The sequence below is a fragment of the Pelobates fuscus genome, chromosome 10 (genome assembly GCF_036172605.1).
Source record: "Pelobates fuscus isolate aPelFus1 chromosome 10, aPelFus1.pri, whole genome shotgun sequence".
In the NCBI taxonomy this organism is placed as follows: Eukaryota; Metazoa; Chordata; class Amphibia; order Anura; family Pelobatidae; genus Pelobates; species Pelobates fuscus.
Window position 1 is genome coordinate 73,543,637 of NC_086326.1, and position 21,518 is coordinate 73,565,154.

At 40.3% G+C, this 21,518-nt stretch overlaps 1 protein-coding gene across 1 annotated transcript in view; it reads right to left on the minus strand.

Annotated features, from left to right (window-relative positions):
- LOC134574523 (uncharacterized) overlaps positions 1–19,385 on the minus strand; it is an 83,859-nt gene extending 64,474 nt beyond the window's left edge. Inside the window, exon 1 of the mRNA XM_063433633.1 lies at positions 19,302–19,385. Coding sequence (XP_063289703.1) covers positions 19,302–19,320 — 19 coding nt within the window. The 5' untranslated portion in view covers positions 19,321–19,385. The remainder of the gene's footprint in view (positions 1–19,301) is intronic.
- Positions 19,386–21,518: the final 2,133 nt, after the last annotated feature.

Sequence of the window (21,518 nt, forward strand, 5' to 3'; positions counted from 1 at the left end):
AGCCTGTTAAATTACTGAAATCCTAAACCATCGCAAGGAGCACATCAGGAAGGATAAGTCAGCTGGTTTTCATCAATGACAGTCTCTCTTTCCTGAAACTAAACAAAGATATTTCGTGTTGTAAGAACGCAGCTGACTCATGCAAAATTAAGTCAAAATAAGATAAAGAGAGTAGGAAACAAAACTGCCAGGCTTACCCCAAAGATAAATGCATGATGAATATTGCTTGGTTTGTAAACACGGTAAAGCAGGTTGTGAGGCTAAGATGTATATGATAGGTTATATGTGGAAAAAATGGTTGTTAAAGCACATTAGTCATGCTTTTCTTTTTAGAAGAGAAAGATATTTGTTAAATCTCGTTTGCATGTTGTTGTTTTTTGGGGGGGAATGTGTTCAGTTGTAATATTGTTGTTGCGTAACTATAGTAATAGAAAAGAGACTCAGGTAGAGAGACAGTGTCAGGTTGCTAGTGATAATTGGGGGGTAACCCCTATGAAACGTAAATAAAATAGAAAATAGATCTAGATACTCGTACCCCAAAGTTATACGAAGAGAGGTGTCTTGTAGGATAAACCTCTATCACTTCTCTGTATGGAGCGAGTATATATTTAGCAACCCATTCACAGTATACGTAGATTATCTAAAATATAACCTTTAATAAATCATTAAAATTAGTATTGAGAAATGTAGCTCTAGTAGAAAAAATATATATATGCACAACAAAAACGAAAAAGGCTCAAAACAAGGCTGTAACGGCTAGCCTTTATTACTGTAAGGGCTAAATAGCCTCAGTCTGTTTGCAGCGGTGGTGGTAGAGGAAAACAATATATAATAGTAATAGTATAGAGGTAGTTAAATTGTCAAAGTTTTTAACCCCTTCCTCCTACCAAAAAATCTCGCCACCCTTGGGGTAAACAAACCCAAGTAAATCCAGATTTGTCCCCCCTCTTGTTTGCTGCAAAAATAGTCACAGCAGCTGGAACACTTAAATAGTGATCAGCGTAACACACAGGGCTGAATGGTGACCAGAAGTAAAACCCTGGTCTCAACCTTCAAATTACTACTCTCTAGCAGAGAGAGTGGTTAGGCTAAGTGTCCCTGCCGCCGGATACACAGAAACAACTAACTGTTTCAATTTCAGTTATTTTAAGGGTTCTCAGGAGGGTAAAGGAAACATTCTATCGGTCCCTAATTCCAAGCTCCATAAAGATTACAATAATAGGTAAACAGGTGTCCCTGCGCTAGAGAATTAACTGGAAAATATTTATAAGAAAACTTCTATCTGTCCCTTGTTTTCAAGCTCCATCTTTAGCTAGTGTTTAGTCTAAAATAAACAGGCGTCCCGACGCGCGTTTCGCCAATACTTGGCTCGTCCAGGGGAACCGGGTTACTGCCTGAAGGTAGTTTAAATATCCCTCCCTGTACTTCCATTGGTCATTTGTTGGCCAATGCTGTGAGGGGAGGGGCTGGTAGTAAGTGAGTGTAGATTTAACCCTTTAGGGGCCGGGTCCAAGTTCGGCACTTCAACCGACAACATTAGGATTACTGTCCCTGTACAGGTAAATACTGATAATATTGTCTATAGGCAATGATAACTATAGTGTCCAAAGGACACCACGCATCCTTCATATGGTTAGTTTCGCCAACAAGATATTTTCAAACATTAGCTCTGTATACATTCCGTTTTAATATATACACACATGGCCAGACATTCAAAGTATGCTGTACCTAGTATATCAAACAGGCCAATGTAGGAGGGCTGGCAATCAGTTAGAGCTGAATTAGAACCAAGTTTACTAAGTGTATCCAGGGTGTGATGGTTCTTCGAACAACCATTCACCCTGGAAATACACACATTCTCATAGGGATCCAGTGAGGCACTCTGGATATAAGTATGTTCTTAGATAGTGTCAAGGTTCATTAATTAGTAGAATGCAGTGTTAATGGAGGCATAAACGTAGGGAAAAGTTAGGACGAATGGAGTCCCGTTTGGAATGCTGCAAGCCAGTTCCGAAGTCATATTTCCAACTTCCACTCGCTGAAATTATGCACATTTTCCAATAGGGATAAATCCCTCTCTATAGATGCCATAGTAGATGTAGATGAACAAACTAGTAATGCTGTGGGAAAATGTACACTTTACATTTTCAACATCTACTAGTTGCTATATTCAAAAAATAATAATAACAACAGGAAGACACAGACCCCTCTGTAAATTCCTCGAGATTCTTAGGAATGAATAAACGGGGTAAAATTGAATTCTTCATTCAGTCCTCTAGGGTATAAGGTCTGAAAAGAATAAATCCAGCGAGACTCAGCCTTAAGCAGAGAAATATTGATATCACCCTTACGATGGTTAAGAGCCAGTTGTTGTAATACCTGGAACCTCAAGACTTCTGGTTTAGACGCATGGTTGATTCTCACATGTTTTGAAATAGGAGTTTCAATGTGTAGATTGGAGATGGAATTAATATGCTGTAAGATGCGTCTACGTAATTGCTGATAAGTTTTCCCTATATACTGTAGCCCACACTCACATGTTATGATATAGATAACATTGGTGGAACTGCAGTTGATAAAGGTGTTAATGGTTATCTCTGTAGAAGTTCTTTTGTTCCAGACAGACCTAGTTGGTACAATGAATTTGCAGGCTTTGCAATGTCCACATTTGTAGAGGCCTTTGGTAGTTAACCAGGTGGACGTAGGAGGTGTTGTCAAAACAGGTTTCAAGTGGCTATGTGTTAATATGTCACCAAGATTGTTTGCTCGTCTAAAAGTCATAGAGGGTTGTTTCGTGATGGTCTTGCTCAAGCTGGTGTCATATTGTAGTAACGGCCAATTTCTGCTTAAAACCTGTTGTGCTGTGTTCCAGTGTTTATCAAAAGTTCCTATAAACCTAGTCAAACTCGGGGTGGTGCTGATTTCCCTGGATGGTCTGTGTAGGCTTTCGGATCTGTCAACATTAGTGGTTCTTTGGTAGGCTCTTTTAAGGATTCTGTTGGGATAGCCCAATGACTTGAATCTAGTTCTTAGCTCTTTTGCTTCCTTCTCAAAGTCCTCCTGGTTTGAACAGTTTCTCTTTGCTCTTAAATATTGGCCATATGGAATGTTGGCCTTTAAGTGAAAAGGGTGGTAACTCTGCCAGTGCAGCAAGCTATTTGTTGCTGTTGGTTTCCTAAATAGTGATGTGCTTACACTGCCATTTTCCTGTATGTTAATGTTCAGATCTAAAAAGACCAGGTGTTGTTCGTCAATGACATGAGTGAGTTGAAGGTTTATATCATTGTGGTTGAGTTCATCAACCAGCTGTTTAAATTGGGAGAAGGACCCTGACCAAAAGATCAGAATATCATCTATGTAGCGAAACCACTTGTGTATAGATGGAAAGTAATGCGAGTTTGCCACACTGAACACAATTGTCTCCTCCCACCATCCCAAAAATAGATTCGCATAGCTGGGTGCGCAAGACGAACCCATCGCAGTGCCCCTTGTCTGTAAATAATATTTTCCATTAAAGGTGAAATAGTTGTGTGTTAACACAAAACGGAGCAGAGATAGAATGAAAATTACTCCAGCTATACCATTCTCGTGTGGGATATTGTTATATAATGCCACTACATCCAGGCTGGCTATAGAGGTATATGGGGGTACCGTCAGATTTTCTAGAGCAAGAAGGGTCTGTTTCGTATCACGTATATACGATTTTAATTTCTGTACCAATGGTTTTAGTATCTTGTCCAGGAATTTACTAGCTCGTTCAGTCAGGCTGTGGTTGCCAGAAATAATAGGTCTCCCCGGAGGATTGTGCATATCTTTGTGGACCTTGGGGAGACAGTAAAAGGTTGCTATGGTTATGTTGGATTGTGCAACAATGTTTTTGAATTCATTCTGGGTAATTATTTTGTCAGTTAGAGCTAACTGTGCCAGTTCCTGTAATTCCCTAAAGAAAACCTTCGTTGGGTCATCCTTGAGTAACTGGTATGCAGATGTATCAGAAAGGTGTGCCATACACATGTCCACATATTGTCCCCTTTCCATGAGAACAATATTTCCCCCCTTGTCGGAGGATTTAATAACCATGTCATCTCGTTGTTTTAGCTCTTGTAGAGCCAACTTTTCTACATAGTTTAAATTGGACCTGGATGGTTCGTGTATACCTTGGTTCTCAAGTTCATTGGTACAGATCTGGACAAACATGTCAATGCAGGGAAATTCTTTGAGGTTAGGAGTAAACCACGAGAGTGGTTTCAAATCGGTCAGTGATTCTCCAAGTTCCTGTTCAGAGGATAATTCTGTCAGGAGTTGGAAAATATCACTATCTTCAGGGGTCAGGCCTAATTCTTTAAGATTTTTTAGACTTCTTTTTTCATGATAAGCATGTAGGGCCAGTTTGCGTCCAAATAGGTTAACGTCTTTGGCCCAATCAAACATGTTATACGTTGGGGTTGGTATGTACGATAGCCCCTTAGACAGTAGGGAAAAGTGCCTCGGTTTTAATTCAAAATTGGATAGATTTATAATTTTGTTATCCATGTGGGTCTCTATTGGTAGTTGGATTTGTGCATCTTGTACCCCCACTTCTTTCTGTCCCTTAGTCTCTCCCTTTGTGGTCGTGGCCAGTCCTGGTCTAAAAAAGTAGTGGACGTGGACTGGATAGGGCCAGAGGGGCCTGAGGGACCTTCACGTCCTGAAGGGTAATCACCACCAGAGGGAGCTGAGCCATCTGAGAACGAGATATTTCTATCAGAATTTCTCAGAATCCCTCTCGGTTGGGCTCCAGGGGCAGGTTGTCTCTGTCTAGATGTAGACCTTTTATTAAACCTTGGTCTATCCTCTGACTCTGACCATTCAGTTTCATCTGAGGAGGAAAACCCTCTATTTCCCATATTGGTATTCCTCAACCTCCGTTTGTTTTTGTTTTTAAAGATATTTCCCTCTTGGAAGTCCCTATAGTCTCGCTGGAACTTGTAATGTTTTTTTTGTCTTATATTTTTTTTGAAATTTTCCAAATTTTTTTGTAATTTCACTTCCATAGTATTGTACGTGGGTTCCTTATCAAATATTTTTATTTTTTTAATTTCAATATCCAAATCACCATTTGTCTTATCTAGGTTCTCTTGTTCTAACTTCATCAAGAATTGCATGATCTTAGCAGAACAGTCTAGCAGGATGGAGTTCCATTCTGCAATCTGTTCTTCCGTTTTTACTTTGTCTGGCAATAAAATATCTGGCCTCAGACCTCTAGGTACCAGTTTTTGTTCCATATAGTGCCTTAGACTTGTAAGTTCCCAAAAGCCTTTAAGTTGGGTTTGATATAGTTTTTGAATTGAAAAAAATGCATGATTGATATCTGTCGGATCAAAGCTACTGTTTCCCAGTGGATTATTAGAAAATACATTAGCTACATCTTCAGACCTTAAATCTGGATGTACAACTTGTCCTAAAAAGTCAGTCATATCGAACTTGGTTTGTTATAGAGTCCAAGCTAAACTTCCATTTCAGATTGAAAGGAAAATGAAATCTTGCTATTATGTCGATTGTCTCCCTATCTTCAAATAATGGTATTAAAACCCAAAGAAAACTGTAATAGAAAAGAGACTCAGGTAGAGAGACAGTGTCAGGTTGCTAGTGATAATTGGGGGGTAACCCCTATGAAACGTAAATAAAATAGAAAATAGATCTAGATACTCGTACCCCAAAGTTAATTCAATTTTACCCCGTTTATTCATTCCTAAGAATCTCGAGGAATTTACAGAGGGGTCTGTGTCTTCCTGTTGTTATTATTATTTTTTGAATATAGCAACTAGTAGATGTTGAAAATGTAAAGTGTACATTTTCCCACAGCATTACTAGTTTGTTCATCTACATCTACTATGGCATCTATAGAGAGGGATTTATCCCTATTGGAAAATGTGCATAATTTCAGCGAGTGGAAGTTGGAAATATGACTTCGGAACTGGCTTGCAGCATTCCAAACGGGACTCCATTCGTCCTAACTTTTCCCTACGTTTATGCCTCCATTAACACTGCATTCTACTAATTAATGAACCTTGACACTATCTAAGAACATACTTATATCCAGAGTGCCTCACTGGATCCCTATGAGAATGTGTGTATTTCCAGGGTGAATGGTTGTTCGAAGAACCATCACACCCTGGATACACTTAGTAAACTTGGTTCTAATTCAGCTCTAACTGATTGCCAGCCCTCCTACATTGGCCTGTTTGATATACTAGGTACAGCATACTTTGAATGTCTGGCCATGTGTGTATATATTAAAACGGAATGTATACAGAGCTAATGTTTGAAAATATCTTGTTGGCGAAACTAACCATATGAAGGATGCGTGGTGTCCTTTGGACACTATAGTTATCATTGCCTATAGACAATATTATCAGTATTTACCTGTACAGGGACAGTAATCCTAATGTTGTCGGTTGAAGTGCCGAACTTGGACCCGGCCCCTAAAGGGTTAAATCTACACTCACTTACTACCAGCCCCTCCCCTCACAGCATTGGCCAACAAATGACCAATGGAAGTACAGGGAGGGATATTTAAACTACCTTCAGGCAGTAACCCGGTTCCCCTGGACGAGCCAAGTATTGGCGAAACGCGCGTCGGGACGCCTGTTTATTTTAGACTAAACACTAGCTAAAGATGGAGCTTGAAAACAAGGGACAGATAGAAGTTTTCTTATAAATATTTTCCAGTTAATTCTCTAGCGCAGGGACACCTGTTTACCTATTATTGTAATCTTTATGGAGCTTGGAATTAGGGACCGATAGAATGTTTCCTTTACCCTCCTGAGAACCCTTAAAATAACTGAAATTGAAACAGTTAGTTGTTTCTGTGTATCCGGCGGCAGGGACACTTAGCCTAACCACTCTCTCTGCTAGAGAGTAGTAATTTGAAGGTTGAGACCAGGGTTTTACTTCTGGTCACCATTCAGCCCTGTGTGTTACGCTGATCACTATTTAAGTGTTCCAGCTGCTGTGACTATTTTTGCAGCAAACAAGAGGGGGGACAAATCTGGATTTACTTGGGTTTGTTTACCCCAAGGGTGGCGAGATTTTTTGGTAGGAGGAAGGGGTTAAAAACTTTGACAATTTAACTACCTCTATACTATTACTATTATATATTGTTTTCCTCTACCACCACCGCTGCAAACAGACTGAGGCTATTTAGCCCTTACAGTAATAAAGGCTAGCCGTTACAGCCTTGTTTTTAGCCTTTTTCGTTTTTGTTGTGCATATATATATTTTTTCTACTAGAGCTACATTTCTCAATACTAATTTTAATGATTTATTAAAGGTTATATTTTAGATAATCTACGTATACTGTGAATGGGTTGCTAAATATATACTCGCTCCATACAGAGAAGTGATAGAGGTTTATCCTACAAGACACCTCTCTTCGTATAACTTTGGGGTACGAGTATCTAGATCTATTTTCTATTTTATTTGCGTAACTATAGAGACTATTTAAAATCACGGGCTTTACTTCCTTATAGCACTATCAACATTTTAATTAGATTTCCGTGCTGTGCATCTTGTGTGTTATCGAGGTCAGCCAACAATCAAATTAGATGGAGTGAGTTGTAAAAACAAAGGAGGCGTGCTTCAGCACTAGAAACCAACAGGGTTACTTACTAAAGTGAGAATTCAAAGTGAATTTCGCATTCCAGACCAGAGTAGGCAAAATGAACGCATGCTGCCCACTATGAATGTTTTTGCGGCCCGCGAGCTTGACATGCTTACTAAAGCAGAGTAGGCACCTGCTCTCCCCACATTGCAGGTGCCTACTCTGCTCATTTACCCGGCCGGGGGAAAGGTCTCTGACGGCAGCGAGTCTGAAGGGAAGCCGGGCGCCGGAATATGACGTCATATTCTGGCACCCGGCATCACTAAACTGCGCACGCGGGAGCAGTGAGGAGCAAGAAGACTTAGCTCCCAAGAGAAGATCAAGGACAGGTCCCACACCAGCTCCCAAAGGTAGGGAGCAATTAATACAATGATGTGAGTGTGTGCAAGAATGTTAAAGTGTGCGTATGTGTGTTCCTGTCACTGTGTGTGTGTGTGTGACTGTCTGTCAGTGTGTCTGTGTGTCTGTCAGTGTGTGTGTGACTGTCTGTGTGTGTTTGTGTCTGTCAGAGAATGTGTGTGTGTCTGTCAGTGTGTGTTGGTCAGTGTTGCGATGGCCGCGGCTGGACAGTGGAGAACCTAGCGGGGCACGCCACGCCACATTCTGACGTGACTTTAACATGCTCCACCTTCACAGGTTTTCAAGGAGTAGCAGGAGTATCCGTTTGGTATACCAGAGGCTGGACTCCGGAGTCGCATACTGGCATTGGCAATGTGAGTGGAGTCTGCTTGTTGGCTAATATTGTGGGTTTTTTTTAAACAAGGGCTGGGGTTTACTAGAGGGGGGTGCTGGGATTTAGTATAGAGGGGGTGCTGGGATTTAGTACAGAGTGGGGACTTTGAATTAGTACAGAGGGAGGGCTGTGAATTAGTACAGAGTGGGGGACTGGTATTTAGTACAGAGGGGGGACTGGGGTTTAGTATAGGGGGAAGCTGTTTTTATTTTTGGTTACAGTACTTTTTAAAACAAACCTACGTTTCTATGAAAATTTAAGGTGTTTTTTTTTTGCGGCTCATAAACATAAACATAAACTTAAACCTTTTTTATGTGGCCCGTGCTAGCCTTTGAGTTTGACATGGTTGGTGTAAGGAATACAAACCTTGTTGAAGTTGAAGTGGTCTGGGCGCCTACAGTGTCCCTCTAATTTTGCCAAGAATAAAAAAAAAAAAAATCATATATATATCACTAAGCATTAACTACTATTCATTCTTCCTTTTCTACCTACCTCCTTTCTACATAAAATGATTACCCTCATGTAATTAAGTAAACGCCTTGATCCATTTGTATTTATCATCTAATCACTATCATTCTCTAGACCATATTTTGTATATTTAAAGTAGTCAGTCTCTGATGGTGATATAATATTATGCATTATTATATAGACCCTTCACCATTCTAGTAGCCCGTCTTTGTTGATCAATGCATTTTTTTTTTTTTAAATTCTTTATTTTTGTTGTGCACAAAATCAACAAGTAGCCTTGGTGCGCCACAACAGCGACATCAGGGTAAGATAGCAGTAATTCGTATTACATGTTGTGGCATTCGTTGAACAGGCACATTTTTAAGGATACATTTTAACAAAGATTAACATCAGGAAAAACTTGCACATTTTGTAATATGAAAAACAGGAAAAAACATATTTGTTCAACATTTAGCAGTAATTGTTTAGCTAGTCAAGGCTTCAGACACAGTTTATACGATGGATTAATATTTAGGAAGAATGAACAGTAGTGACACAAGCTTATGAGAGTGTAGACAGGTTAGCTCGAGATGTGCCAAACCAGTAGCATGCATAAACGTTGCTGGATACATGCTGCCTAGCCTGACACGGTGTGAGTAACTATGATGAAGTAACAACGTACACAGTATGGCTTGAAATAAAAACATTTGGCTGTGGAGAGGCACTGTGTGTGTCTGAGTTAATATGGTAAGGTACAGGGTGTTAACTGAAGTGTCATAACCGTGCCCAACTAGGCAGTGTGAGTCCAGTAGGAGGCCCCCAGGTGCGAGGCAACAAGGTGTGTGAGTCCAGGTCCACAGGAATGACACTTTAGACATCTAGGGAGTGGGGAGCGTGGAGAAGTAGTACACCCAGAAAGGCACCGTGAGGGGAGTAAAGGTGAGTGGTGTCTTGCTTTTGGTGGCCGGCCTGTGATCCCCTCTCAGCCCACTCCTACCTGGGGCAGAGCATAGTCCCAGAATGCTGAGGTGTTCCACATAGCCCCCATTCCCAGCAAGGTCTCGTCGGGCATCAAGGCGGGCTGGCTCGGGGCGCTCAGGTACTTTACCGGTACACCATGTCTTCCTGCTTTAAGCCACCTCTGGCGCTTCTCGGGCACTGTATGTGTCCTGACTTTGGCTTGGGGTGGTTTCCGCTTGCGTGTCTTACGCTGTCGGAGGGATGGAAGCCGTCTGCCTCGCCGCCATGTTGGGGCCCTCGTCCCCGCCGGGGCCTTGGGTGGTCGCCGTAGAGGCACAATCTGCTGTTGAGGTGAGTGTACCTGCGGCTGTGCTGGATCGGTCTGGTGCCTCCTGTCCTCTAGTTTCCGCCAGAAGTTATCAAAAATTTCGTTGAGTCTGGACAGCAGGTCAGTCCGTTTTCCGACAGAGTCAGGGCGCCACGTGGCGTCCGCCATATCTGATGTGTCGCATGCTTCCTCTGCGGTTACAGCAGTTTCATCCCCTGAGAAGCCTCCCAGATGTGGACCGGGATCACCCCCGCCGGTCCAGGGGGGGGGGGGGGTAACGGGGCACCATTACAGCATTGGTGGCTGTCGAGTAGCACCGGCCTGGGAGATCGGCCGCTTCTCCCGTCCGGCTCCCTCTAGGCCGCATGTTTCAGGGTTTGCCGCCAAGGAGATTGTCGAGTCTCGGAACCCCACAGGGTGTTGCAGCTTGATCCCGGGGTATATTAGCCGCTTGGAGAGATTAGTTCTTGGCTTTAATAAGGCTATAGCTGCCTGTATTATCACGTTTGGAGAGGAGCTCCGATCAATGCATTTTTAAGATAATGTCTCTTAATATATAACTGTTCTGGATACATTGACACCTACTTTTCCCTATGCTAATCCCTTTTCCTGTATATAGCATTCTACAGGCTTAACCTCCCGTTTGTCATAATGTTTGCTGACTTTAACTCATTCAAGATAATTATCCCTATTTTCCCTTGTTCTTTTCCTGGCAACAGACATACTCCATTTAGTATATATATTTCACCTCCTGGCCTGTTCCCGGAAGCTCCCATATTAGTGCTTAACTTAATTTTATATAAATTAAATAAAAATAAAATTAGCTATCTTTTTTTTTTTCTTTTATAGAAGTGTTGGTATAACAAAATGTGTAGGAAGGTGCAAAACAAACTGATCAATTTTAATCTCAATGTTCTATAACACATTTTAGAACAAATGTGTAAATGTTTGTCTTACTTATCCTGCACCCAATATCACTTATGTTCATAGTATTATTATATAATTTTAGACCATGGTGGGCAACTATAGCTGTTAATTTTATGAGCAAATGTCATTACAATCACTAAATATGCAACACATTTTCCAGTTGCCCACTGATGCTACTTTTTCCATTTCGATTAGCTTTTTTGTAAAAGTGGAATTATAAATAAAAGCTGTGTCTTATACAGAAATGGTTTCTGTGCAGAACATCCTTTTCAGAGTGGCCGACTGGGAGTTGTTTGTCTGCCGTTGCCTGTTAATCTGAAACTACCTGTTATAAGACTCAGTTTCGTTCTGCAACTTTTTTTTTGCTGGATTTATAAACAGGTATATTTGCAAACAGCTTTTCAGAAGTGTTACCAATTTTGTAACATGACCCGACCTCTCGCAGTTGGCAAGTCTTCGAAAGCACCTGGACCAGTAAACTGTGGAATGCCATGATATTCTATATTTTTTATTGCCTACCTAGACAAAATGTAGATATGAAAATCTTTCTACAGCAGAATATTCCTTAAAGGACCACTATAGGCACCTAGACCACTTCAGCTCAATGAAGTAGTCTGGGTGCCAGGTCCATCTAGGGTTAACCCTGCAGCTGTAATCACTATGTTTACAATAGGGTTAATCCAGCCTCTAGTGGCTGTCTCATTGACAGACGCTAGAGGCGCTTACGCGCTTCTCACTTTGAAAATCACAGTGAGAAGACGCTGACGTCTATAGGAAAGCATTTAGAAATGCTTTCCTATGGACTGATTGAATGCGCGCACGGCTCTGCGCGCACGGCTCTGCGCGCACATATTGGAAATGAGGAGGAGGAACAGAAACATTGTTCCATTTCTCCTCTTCTCTGTGTGCTTTCTCTATGCTGACAGGTAAGTGCAAAGGACAGAGCTTATAACAATGATTTGAAGATCTCCAAGATGGAGGCACCAGTTGTTTGCTAAATATAGGAGATTTGGGGGGTGGGGACTGACTGTGGAGATGGAAGGATGCATTGCCTTGTAGCTCTTCCACTCTAGTGCTAATCTAACAAATTATAGCCCAAAACTACCACAGTCATAGACCCCAGATGGGAGCAGATCCACTACCAAAGTGACTGATACCCTTGTGTGAGAATACTTATCCTGGATTGCGCCATTTTCTTGGGTATTTGTGACTCACACTTCTGCGGCCTAGCCAGTGGCTGACTCTGTGGGCAGAAAAAAAAGGCCTTACTCCCTGCTGAAAGACAGCTAATATTGAGGCATTCAGAGCATGTCCCGTTATCCCTCCCTTCTGGGCCAGTGTGGGTCATCACGGTCCCCACTTGGGAAACTTTACTGGCTGACATCTAAGCACCCCTGCTCGGGGCGCTGAGTAAACAATGCTGATTCAAGATGGCCTTCTCTCTGGAAATGCGGCAAATGTTGAATGGAGATGTGAAACAGCCTTCCACGTGAAATTCTGGAGACACATCACTAACCGTTCAGTCATGCTCACCTCTTATGCAGCTGTGCTAACTCTGGATGCTACTGCAGTCCATCATTCTCTCTCTGGACCTGGAACCCAGTTGGAAGTTCTTCCAGTATGCCATTCACATCCCAGGGGGATCTCTGTGGAATGGGACTCTCACGGGACTCACCTGGAGTGGGGCAATCAGTGAACTTGGGTACCACTCAGCTACAGGACAGAATGCTAGTGCTAAGACATCCTTAGAGTTGTGCACCTTCAGGAGATAATTATTTGCAAAAGTAGAGAAAAGTAGAGTAGTTAAAAAACGGTTTAACCCCCTTAACGTGAACCAGCACCAATTAAATTGCTATTGTGCCTGGAGTGTTCCTTTAACCCATTATTGATGCTGCTGTGGTAGGCCAGGAAATAGGGCATATGTAAACATAATATTAAAAATCCTGGGGAACGGTGGCTCCACTTTAACAAGCAACTGCCTGTTCCAATTAAAGATCATTTTGGATTTTAGCATATAAATTGCAACTTTTCTTGGATTGTTAAATAAAAGCTATGTGGACCATCAATTAAATTCTCTAGGGAGATAACATTCTGCCTATTGACGTATAAGTTATATTTTGCAGAAACAGCACATTTTATGTTCAGAGAAACAATGCACGCTAGTATTTAGGTACTTTCATGTGTACCTTCCAGCGATTCTTCATTTCTTTTTTTTTTTTGTACACAAAGTATTGTTAGTTAAACAAAAATGTCTGAAAATGTCAAGATGTAGGTGTAGCATCTATTTGTTAGAATGTATTTCAAAGAAAATAACAAGGGAGCCTCGTATTCTTTATGTCATAGGCTATTACCCTACTTTATAGAAAATATGTTCTACTGTGCCGAACAAGGCAAATCGAACAAATAAATAGTAATAAACAAGTTAAGTTGGACATAAATAAGAAGTAAAGTGAGCTTTCATGAATGATGTTGTGCAAATTGTTGCTGCCTCTCTGTGAATTCTTTTTGACATACAAGAGTTGTTGCATGTAACGAACACACAAAGAGAATGTAATGAACATTTCTATGCCAACAGAGCAATCACATGATACAAGCTATACCCCACAGTTAACACACGGGGCAGTAGACAATTCTAAAAATAGCCATTGAGAACAATACCTTGAAAGAGGATGCTCAAAGAAAAACATTACCTAAAAGCCAAGCAATATACAGAACATCAAAGAAAGGAAAAGAGGTAAAAAAAAAACAATAAGACTTCCCCCCCACAAACACACACACACAGAACAGAAATGGAAGGGAGAGGAAATGGCTGGACTACTAAAGGACATGGAAGGTACCCATAAAACCTGGACAAGCCAAAGCCCCCCCCCCCCCCCCCCCTGACCTGTGAGGCCTATGCCACTTCTCATTATCTATCTGATTATTTGTACCAAGGGTACCCCCATCCTGGCTTGCTATGCCCCCCCGCCCCCTTATTTTATAATAAGGCCCTCATAGCTTCTATTGATCTTATATATTAACTCTATCCATCCACTGCTGAAGAAAAGGCACCCCCTCTGATTTACACAAAACCGGGGTTAAAGCCTTTACCACATTTAGTAGATATTTTATATTTCAAAAGTAGAAGAGACATTCTGTGTAGCAAGAACACCTCAGGTTTAAATGGAGGCACATCTCCTAATCTAACCTCAAAAGGGGCAATTCTTGGACAAGACCACCAAATATGCAGATTTAATCTCACACTATCCCAGTACAAGCAATACTCAAGACAGAAATATCTTGTGAAATCCTGTGTAAAATGTTATGCATTCTATTCCAATGAGTGAGTAACTTAAAGTTTGTCACCTGATAATGGGAGCAGATGGGACACTAGTATGAGAGAATAAACATCTTCAATATGTTTCCCTAACTCATCCTGCCTTTTAATTTCACACGGCCAAGTATTTGGGGACAACTGTAACATCTAGTACGTAGTGGAGACACCATGAGGAATATGATCCCCAGCATCACATGCTTCCTCAAATGATGTCAAAAGGCATAGATTGGAAGAAATGGGATCCAAGTCCACAAAATATTGAAGCTGCATAAAAGAAAACTAGACCAACCTTAAAGTAGCGCCATCAGGGAGCAGCTCAGATCCTGGAGACTCTTCAAGTTGTCCCACTACTTTGGGACATGCTTATATTCCAGCTAGACGAATGAGTATATACCTTTTTTCCCTGAAAATAAGGATATTCTTGTAATATAAGCCCTATCCAAAAAATAAGCAGTAGTCTCTAGTTCGCTAATCTATGTTCGGGGAATTTTTCCCGAACATAGATTCACGGGATTCCATGCGCTATTAAGCTAATCTATGTTCAGGGACGTTCGCGGGATTACATGTATAGATGTATTTAGAGTCTATGACTTATCTGAATTTAGTTTCGGATTGGAAGAGAGAACTATAACCTAAATTCTTGGTATAAATTAGGTAGGGAGAACCTAAAATGTATAATGTAAACCAGCATATCATCTACATAGGCTGACAATTTATGCTGCACACCCTTGTACGAGAATCCAGAGATGTTGGCAGTATTCCTTACCTCTTCCAAGAAAGGCTCCAAAGTTTTAAAAAATGAAAAAGGGTGCAAGTGGGCAGCACAGTCTTGTGCAATTCTGAATTTTCACACCTCAGAAACATCCTCATTCATCCTAATACTAGCCTTGGATTTAAATATAGTGTTCCTATCCACAGTGTCTAATGTTTTTCCTTAAACCCATATTAATTTTGTCAGGAGCGGTTGGATTCTCAGGGAGAAGATTTTTCCTGAAAAGCTTAAAGGGTCACTCCAGACCCATAAACCCCTTTACCTTGCTAAAAAGCTTTATGTGTGAAAAGATTGTCCTCTATTTTTCATTTTGCAAAAAATGCAGATTTCTATCGAAATTTACACTTATATAAAATAACCTGGCTACATTCCCTTGGCTTTCAAGCAGACAACAGGGGATGTTACTTCCTGGTTTCATTAGCTCAATGCAGCTGATCTCAAGAGGCAGCAGTTGCCCAAAGCACCTGCCTTGCAAACACTTGTCAGTATTGTCTAAGCGGGTTTTTAGATATAACTCCAATAAAAAATGCATAATTAAATACATGCATCTTTTCATAAGCGGTAAATTTTTTTTTTTATACTTTGGGCCAAAATACTTGAAAAATAGCAAGGATGAAAATTTTTCCACTGTGGCCTAAACTTCCAATTCCTGGTTTATTGAATATTCTCAGATATGTCCAGTCTTTTAAAAATAAAATAAATGGGAACGCATCCAACACAATATGACCCCAGAATAGCAGAGAGATGTTTCCTAAGCTCAGACAATTAATTTCCCTTCCTATTCTCCAGAGGATTGAACCCGGCTTTGCATTTAGAACATAGGTTCATCCCAGTTTCTCTCAAAATAACTATGGAATTCCTAAACAAATAAAACCTTTGGACTATGAACTGAATTGTTCTATAAACTGAGATTTTCACAATTTTTAAAACTTCTTATTACATTCTTAAAGTCCATTAGCAGATAGTGTTAATAAAAAAATAAAAAAAAAACATAAAAAAATAAAGTTTTTTTTCACCTTTTGGTGAATGTATATCACCCAACTCTCAATATTGGTTTGGAGATCAACAAGGAATTACCTTTTCCTGGACTAAGTTTTTGTAAAACTCCCTAGTTTTCCAAAGTAAACTGGAGCTGATGCACGTCTTCAAGGCAGATGAGTAATTTTACCATTGTGTTCTGTTCCAGTGTCCTGTGTTACTCACATTACTGACAACAGTTATTCAGGGTCATTGGCTTCCAGTTGTCAATCAATATTAAAGTCACTAGTTCAAAATTGTAATAAGTGAACTGAAAACTAATACTAAGTGATTAGCTGTGAAGAAAGTGATTTCAATGATGCAAAATAAATGTAGCTTTATGTTCTTTTTCTGTTGTCTTCACCACTTATTTTTTTGCTATTTTGGAATAAAGCATTAGTGTAATGGAAAGAATTAAAAACGGAAAATATTTACTAGATATCTTTCCGTGAGTCAGTCCTCTCGGAAAGCATCCAATGTTTTACTTGAAGATTTGTCATGCGTAAGGAACCCAAACTCTGAGAGGGGCCTTTGTTTTTATGTAAGTCATGCGCTATGAATCCTAATTATATATTATATTTTTGGGGTAGAGGCATTGAGTTGACTTACAGACAGAACAATAATCTGGTAGTAGATGGGATACCATGGATAATTTGTGCGGTAAAGAGTTTTTCAGCAAGATCCAATCTCAAGTGGTTGAATCCAGTGGCAGAAAAAACATAGAGAGGGCCCTGGTGCAAAAAAAATTTGGGCCCCTTCTTCCTTGCAGGGTTGTATTTACCACTGAGCATTGTTTGTGCTTTTGTATGTAATGGGTTGTGTGTGTGTGTAGTGTTGGCGCTTGAATTCTGAAATGAATGCATATATACAAATACACTGCCACACACACAAACTGATACACATTCACACACAGTCACACATGCAGATACACAGATACAGACACTAACTGGGGTAGAGGCATTGAGTTGACTTACAGACAGAACAATAATCTGGTAGTAGATGGGATACCATGAATAATTTGTACGGTAAAGAGTTTTTCACCAAGATCCCATCTCAAGTGGTTGAATCCAGTGGGGGAAATAGTATAGAGAGGGCCCCGGTGCAAACATTTTTTGAATTCTGAAAAGAATGCATATAAACAAATACACTGCCACACACACAAACTGATACACATTCACACACAGTCACACATGCAGATACACAGATACAGACACTAACACACACATTCTGAAACACACAATGGCACACATGGAGATACATAGAAATACACAATGACACACATGCAGACAAATGCACACACACACGCATGCAGATACACAGAAAGACACAATGAGACATGTAGATATACATGCACACAGAAACACACAATGAAAAACATGCAGACACACATGCTGGTCAACATTTACAAATCTTTAGCCATCCACCTGTTTCCTAGCTTTTGGGTGCACGGGGTGGCTTCTGCTGGCTGAGGCTTTTGGGAAGCAGAGTCTGGTTTTCACTGTTTGCGCCCCCTCCTCTCAAAGTCTGCCTTCTCTTCTCCCTCCCGTGCCGCTTTGCATCTGTACCTGGGAGGAAGTGATTGTCCCTTACTTCCTCCCAGTGCTGGCTGCAAATAAGAAAGGGGCCCCAGCCGAGCTGTTAAGGCAACACAGAGATCGACGGGACCCATGAAGACACATGTCCACCGTAATTCCACTGCTGGTAGAAACACAGATGTGTGCATACATTCGACTTCCAAACAATGAGAAGGAAAATTAGCCAAAAGATAGAAGAAAAACAACAGAACAAAAGCTTGAACTTTACAGGATGACAGACCCTAGATCTGTAATATTCCAGTTGCTGTTGATGGTCCATATGAATCCTCAAGTAACACCACAGACAAGATATCGTGTAGTTGACTTGGTATCAGAATAAATAAGGAATATGAAAGACTAGGTGGACAGATAAGAATATCAGTGATGATTCTACACAGTAGATAGTGGTAGAACACATAAAAAATAAGAATTCCAGGAAAGCATGTTAGACTATAACAAGATGGGCCACAGAGCTAAAACAATAGCATATGGAAAGGCGAAGCCAGGCAAAGGCATGTAGTTCAATTATAGGTTTAAATGGTCTTGCAAAACTGCTACAAATCACTATTGAGATGCAAATGTGTTGATGGGTACACACTAAAGATACATCCAGGCATGCAGCTTCAGATCTGCTATGGACAGCTTATGCCTCGTTTCCACTAAGCGCTATGGTTCGGGTCGGTACGGAAGGGTTAGAATGGTCCAGCCTATTCAGGTGAGCGTTTCTACTGCAAGTCAGACCGCCAGGGGGCATGCAGGGTTTAGACCAAATGCCTAGCGTGTCATTTGTCGTGAGCATTGACGTTTTCCTGTCCGCCAATCAATGGATTGTATAGTGTGACGCCAGTAGCTCCACCCTAACCGTACCATACTATTTCCTATGGACCTACATCTGAAGGGGGCCTAGGAATGGTGCAGCTTGGTTCAGTTGTATGGGCCACTTTCATAATGGAAACACTCAAAATAGAGTACCAGCCCATACCGACCCGAACCGTACCGCTCAGTGGAAACGGGGCATAAATGACAAATTACTGTGATATAACTAACAAACAATCCAAAAGCAAATCCAATTACCTCGAACTGCCTAGAACAGGGACATCAGGTCAGAAAGGAGGTATAGATAGCTTGGGTTCCAAAAAGGACAACTTGGGAGGTATGCCCATACACCTATGTGCATAAATAACAAAACACTTTGAATCACTCTGAACTAATACAATTATTATTCTGACTCTAACGTGTGGTGCTGTGCAGGCTAAAAGTGAGGAGTACAGATTGTTAGGAATAATCATTTGTAAGAAAGGTCATTACTCAACATCACATGCTGGGGAAAGGAAAGGTGTGTCCGGCCCAGCTGTGTGTTTTATTAATAACTTTGTAATGTGGACATTTGGCTGAAATGTCCCGCTGCTTGGAACAGCAGCTTTTCCAACGTGGAAAAACTTACTCCACATTTCTAAAGAATTATTACCAAAACAAAAAAAATGAAAAATAATAATAAATATATTACAGAGGAATTTTGTTAAAAGCATACATTATCTTTTAAAATATTTTTATCACATGTAATCAAAGGTGCAGTCATACTTACTGAGTAGCGATCTTCGCATCTTAGCCTGTGCTGCACCTAATAATGGAGAGGTGATAATATATTTTCCTGTTGATGAGTCTTGTGCTATATAAAATTGACATGAAAAAAAAAACAAAATGAAAAAAAAAAGCACATTTAGAAAATACATTTTATAACAAACATTGAGATTAAAAATTACAAATTATATCTACTTAAAAATTCTCAGTGAAGGTGTAAGTTTAAGTGCGTCATAAATATTCATGACAAATAAAAGGTTTAATCCCACTGGATACTTTTTATGGGCTATGTTTGTAGCAATGACATTTTTGTTGTTATTATTATGTTGTGAGCTATCATTTCAGCCATTAGTCACTTGTACAAAAATGTAGTCCTTAATATATATACATAAACCAATGAAGCAGATTACTAAACAGAATACAATAGTTTTGTATTGAGTAACAAATATTTTTAATCTAATATTGACTATATTGTATATATTTATAAATACATTTATCAATTGGCTGTGACCTTTGAACTGAAGCTTGATATTATCACTTGGTCGCCAAGTGTTGTTGACATCAAGACTTAGATACATCTATCTACAGACAGCATTATCTTGTAGCAGTACAATCGTGCTTTTTAGAAAGAAACAACAACTTTTCCCATATTGATCCCTGGGCATGTGTTTCTATATAATATGCATTATTGCTGGCTTTATGGCTGTATGTGAGGACACTCCTAATTGGTAATCTTTCAATTTAATAAAACATTTGTCCTTTGTGCTGACAGGAAGGGGACATTCTAGACTGACAGCTAAATGATCAATTTCATACAATAAACCGGACACAGATCAACAGGTCCCGACACTTGATGAGAATCAAGTAAAGGAGACATGAATTTATTTATTATCATTTAAACTCCAAATATTACTTATCTATTGAGGTCTCCTTTGCTTTAAACCTTATTTTGTGACAAGACCTCACGTCCTGTTTATCTGATCTCTGTAAACCATGCTCAGTTTAAATTTTTACTCCAAGCACTTTGAATTGCTGAAGTGGCTTTTTGCTATATAACGCTACACACACAGAGATTAATCCCTTTGCTGCCGGAGGTGTGACTCTATCTCCGTCACCATCATTAGGGCATCATTAGCCAGCTGGCTAACATTCATTTTGTGAAAAACTGGCAAATGATGCCAGCACGCACAGCATGCTGACACCAGACAGCAGATGGCAGTACAGCCTCCCCCTCCATGCCTTCCCCTCAGTCAACCCTCTTTTTCCTCCATCCTCCTCCAGCAAGGGGGAGTGACATAAGTTGAGGCCTGGCCAATCAGCATCTCCTCATAGCGATGCATTTAATAAATGCATCTCTATGATGAAAATCCAGTGACTGCATGCAGAGGGTGGAGACACTGAATGGCAGTGCTGCACAGTGTGAAAGAACATTTGGAATTATTTGCACCTCAATTTTTCCCATATTGCTCTATGGGCCTGTGTTTCTTCCTGGGGCGATGTTGCACACTGTGCAGGACTACCCCAGGAAGCACCTCTAGTAACCATCCAAGGATTGGCCAGAGGAGGTCCCCCCAGTGTTGTGATCTAAACACTGCATTTTCTCTGAAAAGATAGTGTTTACTTTCAAAAAGCCTGAAGGTAATGATTCTACTCACCAGAACAAATACAATAAGCTGTAGTTGTTCTTGTGACTATAGTGTCCCTTTAAATAGCATAGTTAAATACCAGGGGGAACAATCCATGAATTGGTCTGGCTCAGGACAGAGAGAGCTCTGCACTGCATCAGTTAATGGTCTCTTTTGTGATAATAACTGTCATTTCTAATCTTTCCTCAGCACAGAATAAACTTGGCAACAGAACCCTTTTTACAATCACCAGCCACTCTTTAACCCCTTTTCTTTTCTTTTTGTTTTGTAAATAAATGTGTTTGTGTACAAAATCATCGTATCTAAATAGACACATATTATTTTTTGTAATTCTATAAAATCTACTAAAACAGAAAAATGATGAAGAAGTATCTTTTTCCCATTTTCTTCGTTTCTGTTCTTGGTTTTCTTATTCCAGGAAGTTTCGTTTTTACATGATGCAGGATATAACAGCAAGAAAAACAAATATTGGTTTAGTTTCTCCGTTACTGGCTAGTGTGCTGATTTCCTCTGGATATCAAATCTGTCCATTCCAGAAAGAGACACTTCTATTTATTGGATGCCGTGAAGTTCCT